The sequence below is a fragment of the Vulpes lagopus genome, chromosome 7 (assembly GCF_018345385.1).
Source record: "Vulpes lagopus strain Blue_001 chromosome 7, ASM1834538v1, whole genome shotgun sequence".
Taxonomy (NCBI): domain Eukaryota; kingdom Metazoa; phylum Chordata; class Mammalia; order Carnivora; family Canidae; genus Vulpes; species Vulpes lagopus.
This window is the reverse complement of record NC_054830.1, coordinates 52,033,676-52,047,432: the sequence shown is the minus strand read 5'-3', so window position 1 is coordinate 52,047,432 and position 13,757 is coordinate 52,033,676. Positions and strand designations below refer to the sequence as shown.

The window sequence follows — 13,757 nt, the reverse complement described above, 5'->3', positions numbered from 1 at the left end:
GCTTTCTTTGGCTTTCCTAGGAAGAGAAAATAATATCATCAATACTACATAGGCTGGGCTTTAAATATTATTTGCCTATAAACGATTAGCAAAAGGAGACACCATGTGACTTTGTGCAAGCAACAGGAAATATATGTTATGTGAAGTGACAAATTTTTAAAGGGCAAAAAATAAATACCATTAAGAGCAGAACTGGCATGCTTTTCTAGGCAGTTTTAGTAATAATGATTTCAAAGTCAAAGATTTCATCATAAAGATAAAATAAGTTTACTGCAACTTGATTGCATCATCTAAAATATAACCCTTGACTTGAAAATGTGCCCTTATGTTTTATGAAGTCTGAAACAGAAAGGAAATTGATGGAATCAAACCAGTTAATTATTTTGCAATCAATGACTGCAGTTGTATACTGCTGCACAGCAGATGTAATCAATTGTGAGGGAAGTCTGGCCAAATCTCCATCCTATCCAGTATAGCTGATAGATCTCTTCATAATACATTCTTGCCTTTAGAGGAAATGACCCATATTAATTATAAAACTATAATTTTGAGAACTGTTTTTAAAGAATAGGACATCAACCAAGTAGTAATTTTCAAATATTTTGAAGATGTCCACTGTGAAAACTAAACATCTGCATGATGGAATAAAACTTTAATTTTCACAGATGCTTTGGAATCCTAACATACGAAGGTTGACTTTCAAACATTATCTTCTTACCAGATCAGTTTTGAGACAGGTGAAGGCAAAAGAAAGAAAAATGTAAAATATCCCATGAAACAAGACTTCAGATTTTATTTGATCACTTTGGCATTTTATATTTCTTGAGCCCATAATGAGTTTTCAAAGAACTAATACCTGACAAATATAATACTATCAAGTTACAAGTCACTATCAAATTTGTTTTGTGACTTCGTTTTCTTTTTTTAAGATTTTATTTATTTATTCATGAGCGACACAGAGAGAGAGGCAGAGATGTAGGCAGAGGAAGAAGCAGGCTCCTTGAGGGGAGCCTGATGCGGGACTTGATCCCAGGACCCCAGGATCGCGATCTGAGCCGAAGGCAGATGCTCAACCACTGAGCCACCCAGGTGCCCCCGAAATCTGGCATTTTATTGGAAAGTGTACACATTTTTAGCAATGGCCCCCCAGGCTACCAATCTGGCAGCCATAATGAGAACAGCAAAGTATGTGTGCTAAGTGTTCACTTACCATTATGAGACATCCCCACAGCAAGGCACTTCTGAAACCGACAGTACTGACATTTATTTCTACTTTTTTTGTGGATCCGACAGTTTAGGTCACATCTATCGTAAATGAGTTTCAATCTGATTGTCCTCCGGAAGAAGCCCTGTAAAAGGGACACAAGAAAAAGAAGCAAATTTTAAGTCTTTATGACACATGAAGAAACATCTGGCTAAAGGCACACTGGCCTAGGTATCAGAAAAGGTAGGTTCTGTCCCTGGTGACTTAAGACAACTCAAACTTAACTGCCAGTTTTCTTTGCTATAAGATAAAGAAGCAGAAGAGCTCCAGCGTCCTTTAGCTCTGAGACAGTGACCACATCCAATTGATGTCATTCAATGTATCTTGGCTCAACATTTGGATCTCAGCATGCTCTAAGAAGTGCTCTGGATTTAATGTAATGCAAATAAAACACCATGTAATCAGTTCAGTCTCTCTGCAAATCATTCCAAAACAGCATGCCCCAGCCTTTATTATTGTGCTAACGCCATTTGGCAAAGTTATAATCACTTCGTTCTAAAACATGATCAGGGCCAATAAAAATCCACATGTGGATAATTTTTTAGAATTCTCTATGTTGCATAATTTCCTACAGAATTGGTTTAATTTACTTATGCAGTTGAAAGACTGCTCTGTAACTGTCGAACTCTACAGAAAAACAAACAAACAAAAAGATAATAGGAAAGAACACGAGAGTATATAAATCCTCAGACAATGGACTGCCATCTCAAAATAGCAAATAAGTCGATTTGAGGCTAATTGATTCTGCTGTATTTATATTGTTTTTGAAAGACCTGAAAGAAATTTTAATTGGAAATGTTTGCTAACTCCATTTTTTGTCAGAGTGTTCTTATTCATTTCTATTGTACTCATCTCCATGAAATTCCATTCTTAAACCTTTCAAATGCATCTTGCCCTGTTTGGTACAAAAATCCTTGAACTAGAATTGGTTCTGCCACTGATATGCATTTTCACCTTCTCTAGATTTGTATCTTGAATTCTAGACAAGAATTTCTACTGCTTACTTGGCATGTCACTTGGAAAGCTAACAGCTACCTCAAACCCAGTGCGTCAACACTGAAACTCCAATCTTACCCTGCAAACTCACTTTATTGGCAGCTCTCACCATCTCAGCTAGTGCAACCACCCTAGTCTCTCAAGGCAAACTCTTTTTTTATTATTTTTTTCCAAGTCAACCTCTTTGAAGTCACTCAACTTCTTTCTCTCATGTAGAAAGCTCTTCTAAATATATACCTGCTTATTCTCATTGCCTTCAAGTCTTGCCAACATCTCAACTTCTCAATGAGGCTTATACGTCTCATGTAATACATGGCCTGTCCCTTCTCCTGCCTGTTCTCTGGAGCTCCTGGCCTCCTTCACTCTGCTCCAGTTTTTCTTTCTTTTTCCCAATAGCATTTGGGACTTTCTAACATACCATATAATTTACTTATTATATTTAAGTGTTTATTTTCTGCCCCTCCCTCACTGTCTAATTAGAATTGTGAGCTCCACGGGGAGCCACTGGATATGAAACAAATACCAACAACAGTTTTCTATTAAAATCTGTTCAGTGGGGACAACTGGGTGGTTCAGCAGTTCAGCATTTGCTTTTGGCTCAGTGCGTGATCTCAGGAGTCCTGGGATCGAGTCTTGCACTGGGCTCCCTGCATGGAGCCTGCTTCTGCCTCTGCCTATGTCTCAGCATCTCTCTCTGTGTCTCTCATGAATAAATAAAAATCTTTTTAAAAAATCTGTTCAATTAAGATATATGTCACTTAACTTCCCTTCTGGGCCATGTCTGATATTCTTCTATCCTAAGCCATGACTCAAATATCACAAAGCCATTGGTATACTCTCCTTTTTTTCTTTTTTTTTAATTTTTAAAAAAGATTTTATTTATTTATTCATGAGAGACACACACACAGAGAGAGAGAGGCAGAGACACAGGCAGAGGGAGAAGCAGGCTCCATACAGGGAGCCTGACGTGGGACTCGATCCCAGGTCTCCAGGATCACACCCTGGGCTGAAAGTGGTGCTAAACCACTGAGCCACCCGGGCTGCCCTACTCTCCTTTTTCTATTATCTTATTAAATGTAATATCAATTATAAACCTGTAGAAAGTACATGTAATTATAAAACATAATAAGATATCACACATGAGCCCATTGCCAAGATTTAGAATTATGACTGGAATACTTATGTATTCTTCCTCTAACAAATTCCTGCCCTCTGTGTTCCCTTGACAAAGTAATTATTATTCTCAATTCTGTGTTTATTGTTTTCTTGACTTTTAAGAAAATACAGTTTTATCACACCGCATGTAAAAACTGAATAATACATTGCTTAGTTATGCTTGTTGGGGGGTTTATTAAATGGTATGATACTTCGTACAGCAATTTGGGATTTTCATTTTTTAAAATTTAGTATTAAGTTTCCTTTCTTTTTTTCTAAGATTTTATTTATTTATTCATGAGAGACATAGAGAGAGAGAGGGGCAGAGACACAGACAGAGGGAGAAGCAGGCTCCATGTGGGGAGCTCGCGATGTGGGACCCGATCCCAGGTTTCCAGGATCACGCCCTGGGCCGAAGGTGGCACTAAACTGGTGAGCCACCCGGGCCACCCTAGCGTTAGGTTTCTAAAATTTATCTACTTTCTTGTGAAAAGCTATGATTGATTCATTTTCACATTTTCACAAAATTCTATTGTATGACTATTCCACAATTTATTTTTATTTATTTATTTTTTTTTTCTTTTTTTTTATTCCACAATTTATTAATCTCTTCTCAGGTTGATGGATGTTGAAATTGTTGCCAATATTTTGTTACAAATAGTGCTTCTCTAAATATTCTTATAAATGTTTGATGATGCACATGTACAAGAATTAGCCAGGAGTGGAGTTTTTGGGTTGTACAATAAGTGAATGTGAATGTGAAATTTTACAAGATCATGCCTAATTGTTTTCCAGGGTGATTCTACCAGTTTACACCCCTTCCAACAACTGGTTGTCAGACTTCTTACTTCTTGACAATGTAAAATAGAATCTAATTTGTATTTTCCTGATTTTTCATTTCCTAGTTTCCAGTTGGTCTCTTAAAACTGAATTTTAGAAATTCTTTATATATTCTAGACACTAATCTGTTGTCTGTTACAGGTGTTACAAATATCTTCTGCTTTCTATGGCTTACTATCCTTGAAATTTAATATTTCAGTCTCCCATTTTTTTAAACCTGTGAACAGTTTCATTTTTCTCGCATTGTTGAAAGATTACAGAGAACTAAGTTATCTTCTATCTCACTTTGAATCCCATGATCTCTGTGCTTCCACTGTTGCTGTGCTTCAATTGACTTTGAAGTGTTTTTTTCTTTTCTCTTTGGTTGCTTTTATATTCTTAGTTTTCAGTATCCTGCAGTTGTACTTCAGTTTGGAATGGATTTCTTTTCATTTATTCTCTCGGACGTGTTTTCTGTATTATGGTTTCACTTGTTCATCAATTCTGACATGAATTAGAGAAGTGTTAGACCTTATCCTAACCTTCAATATTTCTGAACTTCTCCTTTATATTTTCCATCTTTTGTTACTAATTATTCACTAATATTGATTGCAAAGTAAACCTCAGAACAATAAATAGTTAAACCTCAGAACAAAAAATATATAATTACAATGAGAAAAAAAGGAAACATTTCTCACCAAAGTTCATGAGTGAGAACAGTTCTGTACATTATTCTTCTATTGATTAGTGAAGAAGACAAACTTTTTTAATAATCAAAGATCCTACAAATCCTTCAAGAACTAAGAGGCTTCAAATACTAGCAGATTCTGGACAGGACATATTCTTTAAGGCACTGTGGTTCAATCTCAGTAATTTCTTTACATTTACCTTCCAGTTCAGTAGTCCTTTCTTCTGCTATGTCCAAGAGCTATTTAATCTTTCTATTGAATTATTTCAATAATTATATTTTTCACTTTTTAAGTTTCACTTCACTAAATAAATTTATTTTCAAATATGCCCAGTCATTCCTGATAGTCTATTATTGCTCATTCGCTGCTGTGACTCTGCCCTTTTTTCTTTCTTTTTTTAAGATTTTTATTTATTCATTCATGAGAGACACACAGAGAGAGGCAGAGACACAGGCAGAGGGAGAAGCAGGCTCCATGCAGGGAGCTCGAGGTGGGACTTGATCCCAGGACTCCAGGATCATGCCCTGGGCCGAAGGCAGGTGCTAAACAGCTGAGCCACCCAGGGATCCCATTCTGCCCTTTTCCCCAAAACAGTTCATATACAGCTGTTCTAAATTCTCTATCAGGCAATCCCAATAATCTGTTTTCCTTGTATAGGGGCAGAAGGGTCTGATTCTGTTGTTTAATTTTGATAAATGTCATTCAAGTTGGTTGACTTCTTAATGTTTACTGACTGATATTTTATTTTATTATTATTTTTAAAGACTTCATTTATTTATTCATGAGAGACACAGAGAGACACAGAGAGAGAGAGAGAGACAGAGACACAGAGAGAGAGAGAGGCAGAGACACAGGCAGAGGGAGAAGCAGGCTCCCGATTCCGGGACTCCAGGATCAGGCCTTAGGCCGAAGGCAGCACTAAACCGCTGAGCCACCCAGGGATCCCTGATATTTTATTTTAAACTCATATACTGACCTTAAACTGTGGGAATCCTACAGAGTTTAAATTGGGAATTCTTTCTTACAAAAAGAATTTGCATATGCTTCTGTTGGAAGTCAGAGGTGCCACTGACTTGTGACTATTTCAAATTCCCTTGAGAAAGTTGGCTCAATTCAAAAGCCCTAGACTCAGCTCCTCCTCACTGATGGCTCTGGATCCTGCTCTAGGCATCTGTCTTGGGGCACTGCTGCACCTTAGTACACCTATGGGCATCTACCATGAGAGAAACCCTGCCCCAGTAAGTGTGCCGGCAGCCCACAGGCCAAGACCTAGGGTTTTTGTTTGTTTGTTTGTGTTGCTATTGTTGGTTGTTTGGGAGAAATTTTCCCGACCTCTTGTGAGATCAGTACTATCTCAAAGATTAGGTCCTATAGAGGCTGGAACTTGAAGCCTCCTTAATTCTTAAAGGGTTCTGAGGACCTCTGAATGTTAAAAAGTTTTTTTTGTTTGTTTGTTTTTTCACTTGCAAATAGAAGGCTAATGTATAGAACTACTCTCAATGATAAGTGCTGGTGGGAAATTTTGTTTGGACTTTTGTCACAGTGATCATACATGTTTTATATATTCTTTGACTGTTTTTTAAAATGTTCACTTTTAAAATTGATCTCCATGGTGGAAAATACGGCTTGGCTAGCTGAGAATGGAGCAGGTCCCAGAGTAGTCAGTTATTTGGCAGGGCTGGAGAGGAAGGTTTTTCTGATGAGAGAATTATGTTATTTAAGTTTAACCCTTACAATGTAAAGTTTTGTTTTGACTCATATCTTTCAAAATGTTTCACATTATTTTTGTGATGATTCAGGGTCTTTCAATGTTGAAAATAATTCTGAATATTATTTATGTACTGTATATACATAAGATCATAAACTGAATATATACATACTACAGCACATAGCTTAGAAGTTGCTTTTATGGGACACCTGGGTGGCTCAGAGATTGAGCATCTGCCTTTGGCTCAGAATGTGATCCTGGAGTTCCAGGATCAAGTCCCGCATTGGAATCCTGCATGGAGCCTGCTTCTCCTCCCTCTGCCTGTGTCTCTGCCTTTCTCTGTTGTCTCTCATGAATAAATGAATAAGATCTTAAAAAAAAAAAAGTTGCTTTTACTTTCCTTTTTCAAAACATTTAGTTCATGATAGTCAACTGTTTCCTTATCCTTTGATTCTTTGAGGAAACCTAGCAAGGAAGATGTAAGGCTATTACTGAGTGCTTTTCTGTACATTTATTGATTTGAAGAATGAAGCTGGCTTCCCTGAGGTTTCTTCATATTGTTGATAAAGCAAACACTCTTTAACAACACTCTTATTTATTATTTTAGAGTTCGTAAAACTGTGTGCAATTCAACAACTTAGTGTTCTGATTACCACATAGTGTGAACTGGTATGATGGAAATGCATGAATCACCACTGTAGAAATTTTTCTTTTGTATGGATTTATTCCAAAGTCTTCATATATGTCTGTGAGAAGGTAATGAATGCTTTTTTGCTTTTGCTGTATAAAAAGCTTCCTCCAACCTCTCCTTAATTGCTTTACTTTTAACAAAACTTTTAACTTAGGTGCAGTGAGACCTAAGTTAATTTTACAGTGAGATTAAAAGCCCTGTGCTGGTCCTGCATTCGGCTTTCCTATAAAGTGGTATGGCCCAGAGAAACTGAATCAATGAGCTCCCATGGCAGATGAGAATATACTACAAACTCTTCCTGAGTTAGGCCCCTACATAGAAATACACTGTATTATATTTACTTATATCTTTAGGTAAGTCTATGGTTCTAAAATGATCTTTCACTAAAGATACAAAAATAGGATGAAACCTACCAGAAGATGAATAAATGTCTAATTTATAAGCAATAAGTGACAGCTTTGCAAGCTCTAGGGTATATGTATTTTTCAGTAGCCAAAGGTTCTATTTTACCTAGGTCTGTAACATTAATAATCCAAGAATGTCACTATTCCACTTTAAAATCCAAATCTAATCTTTTTATTCATGTTTGATTTTTGGCAAGGATCACTAATATAAACCCATTCCATGTTCACTGTAAAACTGTTTCAGAAGACTCACTAACAGCTATCATAAGCAATACTATAAGTAGTCTTTTCAATCCATAAATTAGTCTGTAGGTTTATGGTTAACTGTATTTTAATTATGGGCATATCCTACATTCTACTAAAATGGCAAATATTAAACTGCCAAAGTACTCTTTAATAAATACATATAAGGGACACCTGGGTGGTTCAGTGGTTGAGTGCCTGCCTTGCGCCCAGGGCATGATCCTGGAGTCCTGGGATCAAGTCCCACATTGGGCTCCCTGCATGGTGCCTGCTTCTCCTTCTGCCTATGTCTCTGCCTCTCTCTCTCTTTCTCTCTTATGAATAAATAATAAAATAAAATCTTAAAAAAGAGGGAAAATACTTATAAGTCAAACACTCTTGTTAATTTCACTTTCATGGCTTTTTATTAACTACTGTTGGTATGCTAAGAAGGTATCTGATTACTGATAGCTACTGGTCTAAATTAGCTGCATTCAGACTATGGCAACAATTAGTTCCAAAGCAGCAAAGAATGAGTATTTTTTTCCCAGCAGTTCTTAATCTTTCTAGTCTCAGGATCCTTTTACTCTTTTAAAAATTATTGAGAACCCTATGAGCTTTGGTTTATGTGGATTATATCTACTGATGCTTATCAGACAAGAAATTAAAACTGAGAAATTGTCATGTGCAAGGACATAACAGGCAAAAACATTCCATTAGCCACCGGAACTGTTACCATTCCGTGTCATGTAGTTTCTGGAACACTCCATGTATACTTCTGAGAGAATGAGAGTGAAAATGATAAATGACAACTGAGTATTATTATAAAAATAGTTTCAACATCACGGGTTCCTTGAAAAGGTCTTAGGGACCCCTAGAGGCTTCTGGACCACATTTTGAGAACTGCTGACTTATATTTAGAGAAGCCAAATTATATTATTCCACTAACCTTTTTTCTTATTCTTATCTTTACAATGAGTAGATGTCTATTTCCCTTCCAAGGTTAGTGTAACCTTCTTCACATTTTAATCTTGGAAGCCAGTAATCCAGGGTATTCTTCAGGTTTGATTAAATGTTCACTCTCCATCTCTGCCTTAGGACCCTTTCTGTACCTAACTTGATGTCATTTGGATATTTTCCTTCCTTTTCTCTTCTCCTTCTTGCTACTTTCCTTTGTTGCTTGCTTTTATTTCCAAGTTTTTGTGCCCTCAGAACTTAGCTTTTATTACTATAACTGGCTATTGTCTTTTCAATTTTTAGCAGTTATCAATAATGTTAACTCCTGACAAATATCTAACAGAATCATTGTAGAACTATTTGCTTCAATGTTCTAGTTTTCTAAGGGCTTTACCAGCCCATAAAAAACAATAATGTATTGTGGAAATTTAAACCAATCACACTTTTGTATTTATTTATCAACATAAATTACTAAGATGACCACAAGAAATGGTTTCTTCAGGTATTTTTCACAATTTAGCAACAATTTATTCAAAAATTATATAAGTCTAACACAACAAAATGACATGTTCTCATTACTCATTGGAATCATAAATAAATGATGATACATAATGATTTCAGAGATCACATATGCCTCAGTTTGGTTTTAATCATATAGTGAGGGATGCCTGGGTGGCTCAGTAGTTGAGCGTCTGCTTCACCTCAGGTTGTGATCTGCCGGGGTCCTGGGATTGAGTCCCACATTGGGCTCCCTGCTTCTCCCCCTGCCTATGCTTCTGCCTCTCTCAGTGTGCCTCATGAATAAATGAATAAAATCTTTAAAAAAAATGAGCCAGTGAATAGCTTTTAGTGTTTTAAACGAAAGTGTCCCTTGCCAATAGTATTTCAAAAAGTCATTTTGGAACTTTAGACCTTAAAAATGAATCAGACCTTGGAGAGCTGCTAATCTAACCAAATCGTTTCATAACGAGGTGACTGAGGGCTAAAGCATTTATGTGATTGGGCAGTAACTCTGGGCAAGTGGCTAGGTGACTAGCTTGTCTTTTTTCACTTTATTAGGATGCCTTTAGTAATACAGTATTTAAATGGAAGAGATTTCAGAGATCATCTAATTCAACCCTATCATTTTATAGACACAAAAACTTAGGCAGAATGTATTTTCAAAATTATATACGCTAATGCATCTTACACAATATCTGGTATAGAGTGAAATTCAATACATATTAATTTCAGACCCTAGATGTTCTAACACCTACCTAACTTATGTTATATATTTCCATTCTGAATAAAAAGCCCAGCTGGGGATCAAATCTGATCTTCTATAAGCAGTGTTTATTTAATAAGGTAAATATTTAAGAACAATATATTGTGAGCCCTCAAAAATATAATAAATACTATTTATTCACTGAGTATATTAAAATTAATTATTGTAAAAGACTACCTATTAAAATATGAATGGATTAAAAATTTCTTAATAATTGGTCAGAATATTACTAAATATTTGAGCTTTCCAAAATACACTCTTCACAAAGAAAGGAAGAAACACAGTATTTCCCTTCCAAAAAAGTTATATCTCTTTGCCTGTCATAACATACGACTGAAGCTGATGTTCAAATAAGAAAATACAGAGCACTCGCTTAGCAATCATAAGATATATGTCCTGGTCTTAGTTCTGCCACGTACGAATGGATGACCATGGACAGTAATTTCTACATCTGTCAAGGGGTTCAACCTCACAGGACTGTTCTAGGTATCAAATGAAGGTCTCTATCTAATCTGTCAAGCCTTACATATACAAAATATCACAAGGAATGGTAAGGTAAAAAACAAAAACAAAACTAGAGGATTTAGAAAATATGGGTTCTGGGCCAGCTCATCACTGTCTTGCCATTACACACTGAGTAAGTAACTTTTTATTTTTTTTAACCTGTAAGATACAAGGGTTGAACTAGATCAGTGGCTCAAGGACCAATTTGGAGAAAGGGAAGTGAGGCAAAGCAGCTCTACTTTTACCAATTTTCTTAGGTTTTCAAATAAATCATTTGAAGAATGGATTTTACCAAAACAAACAAAAACATTTTATCTTAATTCCTTGCTATATAACGAAGTAACAGGTAAAATTTCAGCAATTATTTTTTTAAAAATCTCCCTTTCTTTCTCTCTCTCTCTCTCTCTTTTTTTTTACCTTGCATCCTTCACAAGCATGAACTCCATAGTGGAACCCAGAAGCTTTATCTCCACAGACTCGGCATTCAATTGCCATGAGGGAGTTGGAAGGCTCTTCGTGAGGCTTATTGTACAGCTGAGTCTTTTCAGAATAATAAGGTGGGGATGCAGGCTCCACTTTGATTGCACCTGTGTACAGAAAAATGTGAGAGCTAATTATATGAAAAACTCTACAAAGGCACTATGGCAAGTCACCATAGTACACCCTACTGCCATATGTTTATTATTTAAGTGTAGAAACATTATGGAACATGAGAAAACACAGGAAAAAGTCGGCTTTGTAACCACAGGCAAGTCACAACACCTCTGAGCCTCACCTGTAAAAATGAAATGGGGAAGGGAATGAAGTTTGTGGTTCTATAACCCTTTAATACCTGGTAGTACTGAAACTCTGACAGATACCACATAGTATCTGAGACAATTAAGGTTATTTTGCTACATAATGTGCTGTATTTGGCATTCATCACAAAATTAAATTACATATTTGTATTTAAATATTACATTTTAGAAGTATTTTTAAACCACTCTTGGAAAAGAAACACAGAAGGAACACTGCTGTGAAAGTACATGACCAAGTTTTCATCAGTGTTGCTGAGTCAGAAAAGGTGGTTTGTAAAATAATCCTTGATAGAGTGAGAGAACCCATGGAGAGTAAATACTGCTGGTTAGGATCAGGCCTATTAAATTTCCATATTAGGCTGTAACTGAAAACCACACGAATATAACCAAGTATATTATTTATCTCAAAAAAAAAAACTAGAAATACAGGAAGTTCTTACTTATTGTCAAGTAATGGTTGCCAATTACATGGTGGTGGCTTTGGAAAACCAGCATATCAGCACACAAAGATAAAAATCAAGGAAATAGCATCATAGAAATTTATTTTATCTTGAAGAGTGCAGTTTTGGTTTGTCTTGAGTCTGATGTTTTGATGTGAATTTACTTAATGAAGGAAGGTTTATCAATAGGCTACAATGGCAAAATTTAAATTTGTGCAGGAAAATAGGTTTCAGTATAAGCTGCTCTAATTGCAGAATTAGGAAAAATGGGCCACAACTTAGCAATCTGGTGATGAGAAGTTATGTAAGGTAGCAAACTATTACTTATTAACTTAAAAGTGGCCAAAAGAATTCAAAGTTTGGGTGATGGACTCTTAGCCTGAGATAAACCTGGCAATGCAGCCAATGCTGGAAAGAAACAAAAAATAAGGAAGAGGGAAGAAAGGAGGGAAAAAAAGAAAGACACACTACTTTCCTTTTTGGTATATCATAAATGCATAACGTTTTATAAATAAATGGATGAGTAAATGAGTGCTTAAGTATCTTTTCTAAAGAGTCTTAGTGTCTGGAGCATTTATTCCAGTGTTATTGAGAAGTCAGTTGAATTCTATAGTCTTAGCAGTCTGAAAAGTAAAAATAACTATCATACTTTGATACTCTTGGAGCTTCAGATCATACTTATAATCTGCAACCATCGGGTCCGCTCTTGAGAATGGAATGTCTTCATAGTGTGGAGTGGAAATGCTGGAGAAATCCACAGTGGTGAATGGCTTGATGTCAAAAGAATGGGAGTGGTCATCCATTACGGACAGATCCACTGAACTGATTCCAAAGTTGGTGGGCCAGAATGGCATCTCTGTGTCAACCATGGTAGTTTCTGAAATGGAAAAAAGAACAGCTATGGAGTTAGTTCTGGAGAGCAGAGCAATCTTCTATAGATACAGAGGAAAGGGGGGTCCCTGGGTGGAGCAGCAGTTTGGCGGCCCAGGGCGCGATCCTGGAGACCCGGGATCGAGTCCCACGTCGGGCTCCCGGTGCATGGAGCCTGCTTCTCCCTCTGCCTGTGTCTCTGCACCCCCCCCCCTCTCTCTGTGTGTGACTATCATAAATAAATTTTAAAAAAATTAAAAAAAAAAAGATACAGAGGAAAGGGACTGACAGGGTCTTCGGTGCCATGATCTCATCTGGTTATCACGATGAGTGATCACCTTCTGAGTCCTGTCCAGGTTGTTTTCCTAAAGGAAGGAAGCCACCCTTACCTGGATATTCCAGCAGAGAACCCTATAATAGTATTGACGTAGTCAGTGTACCCACAGGAATGTCCTACAAACAGCCTTGCTCTTATTATCTCTTAAAGAAGATCATCAAATCAAGTCTATTCACGATTTTTAGAGCACAGAGTTCTGGGAAGATTTTACTTTCTTGAAATTAGAGATCTTAAATATTTTTCTCTTTAGGATAAAAATTTTGCTCCTCCATTTGTGTTTATAATGGTTTTGTGTGACAGAAATTTGGCACATTAAATTTAGGTAAAAATTTATTCTTTAACTGTATTAAAAGGGAAGATCCCTCTATGAAAACTTACTCAAATACTTCTTTTCTATGCCTATAGTTTTCCTTAAAGAAGAGAACGTGTCTTCCATATTGAGAACGAAAAGGTTAGAGATACATGGAAACATATCTGATTATAAATGAGAGAATGTCTAAATGACAATCTAGCCCAGCATTAATTTTAAGCCACTCTCAACCCCAAACCACAACAAAACAAAAATAGAAACAAGGAAACATATAAAGACAAAGGCTAAAACACTTATATGGATTCTAATGCCACAAAATAACTCGTTTCA

General features: G+C 36.4%; 1 protein-coding gene across 4 annotated transcripts in view; it reads right to left on the bottom strand.

Annotated features, from left to right (window-relative positions):
- Positions 1-13,757, bottom strand: part of PPARG (peroxisome proliferator activated receptor gamma) — a 132,650-nt gene that overhangs the window by 37,641 nt on the left and 81,252 nt on the right. For all 4 annotated transcript variants that reach the window (XM_041760806.1, XM_041760807.1, XM_041760805.1 and 1 more), the window contains 3 exons: positions 12,560-12,787; positions 11,091-11,260; positions 1,211-1,349 (listed from right to left, as the gene is read on the bottom strand). In XM_041760806.1, the coding sequence (XP_041616740.1) occupies positions 1,211-1,349; positions 11,091-11,260; positions 12,560-12,779 (529 nt within the window). In that variant the 5' untranslated portion in view covers positions 12,780-12,787. The remainder of the gene's footprint in view (positions 1-1,210; positions 1,350-11,090; positions 11,261-12,559; positions 12,788-13,757) is intronic.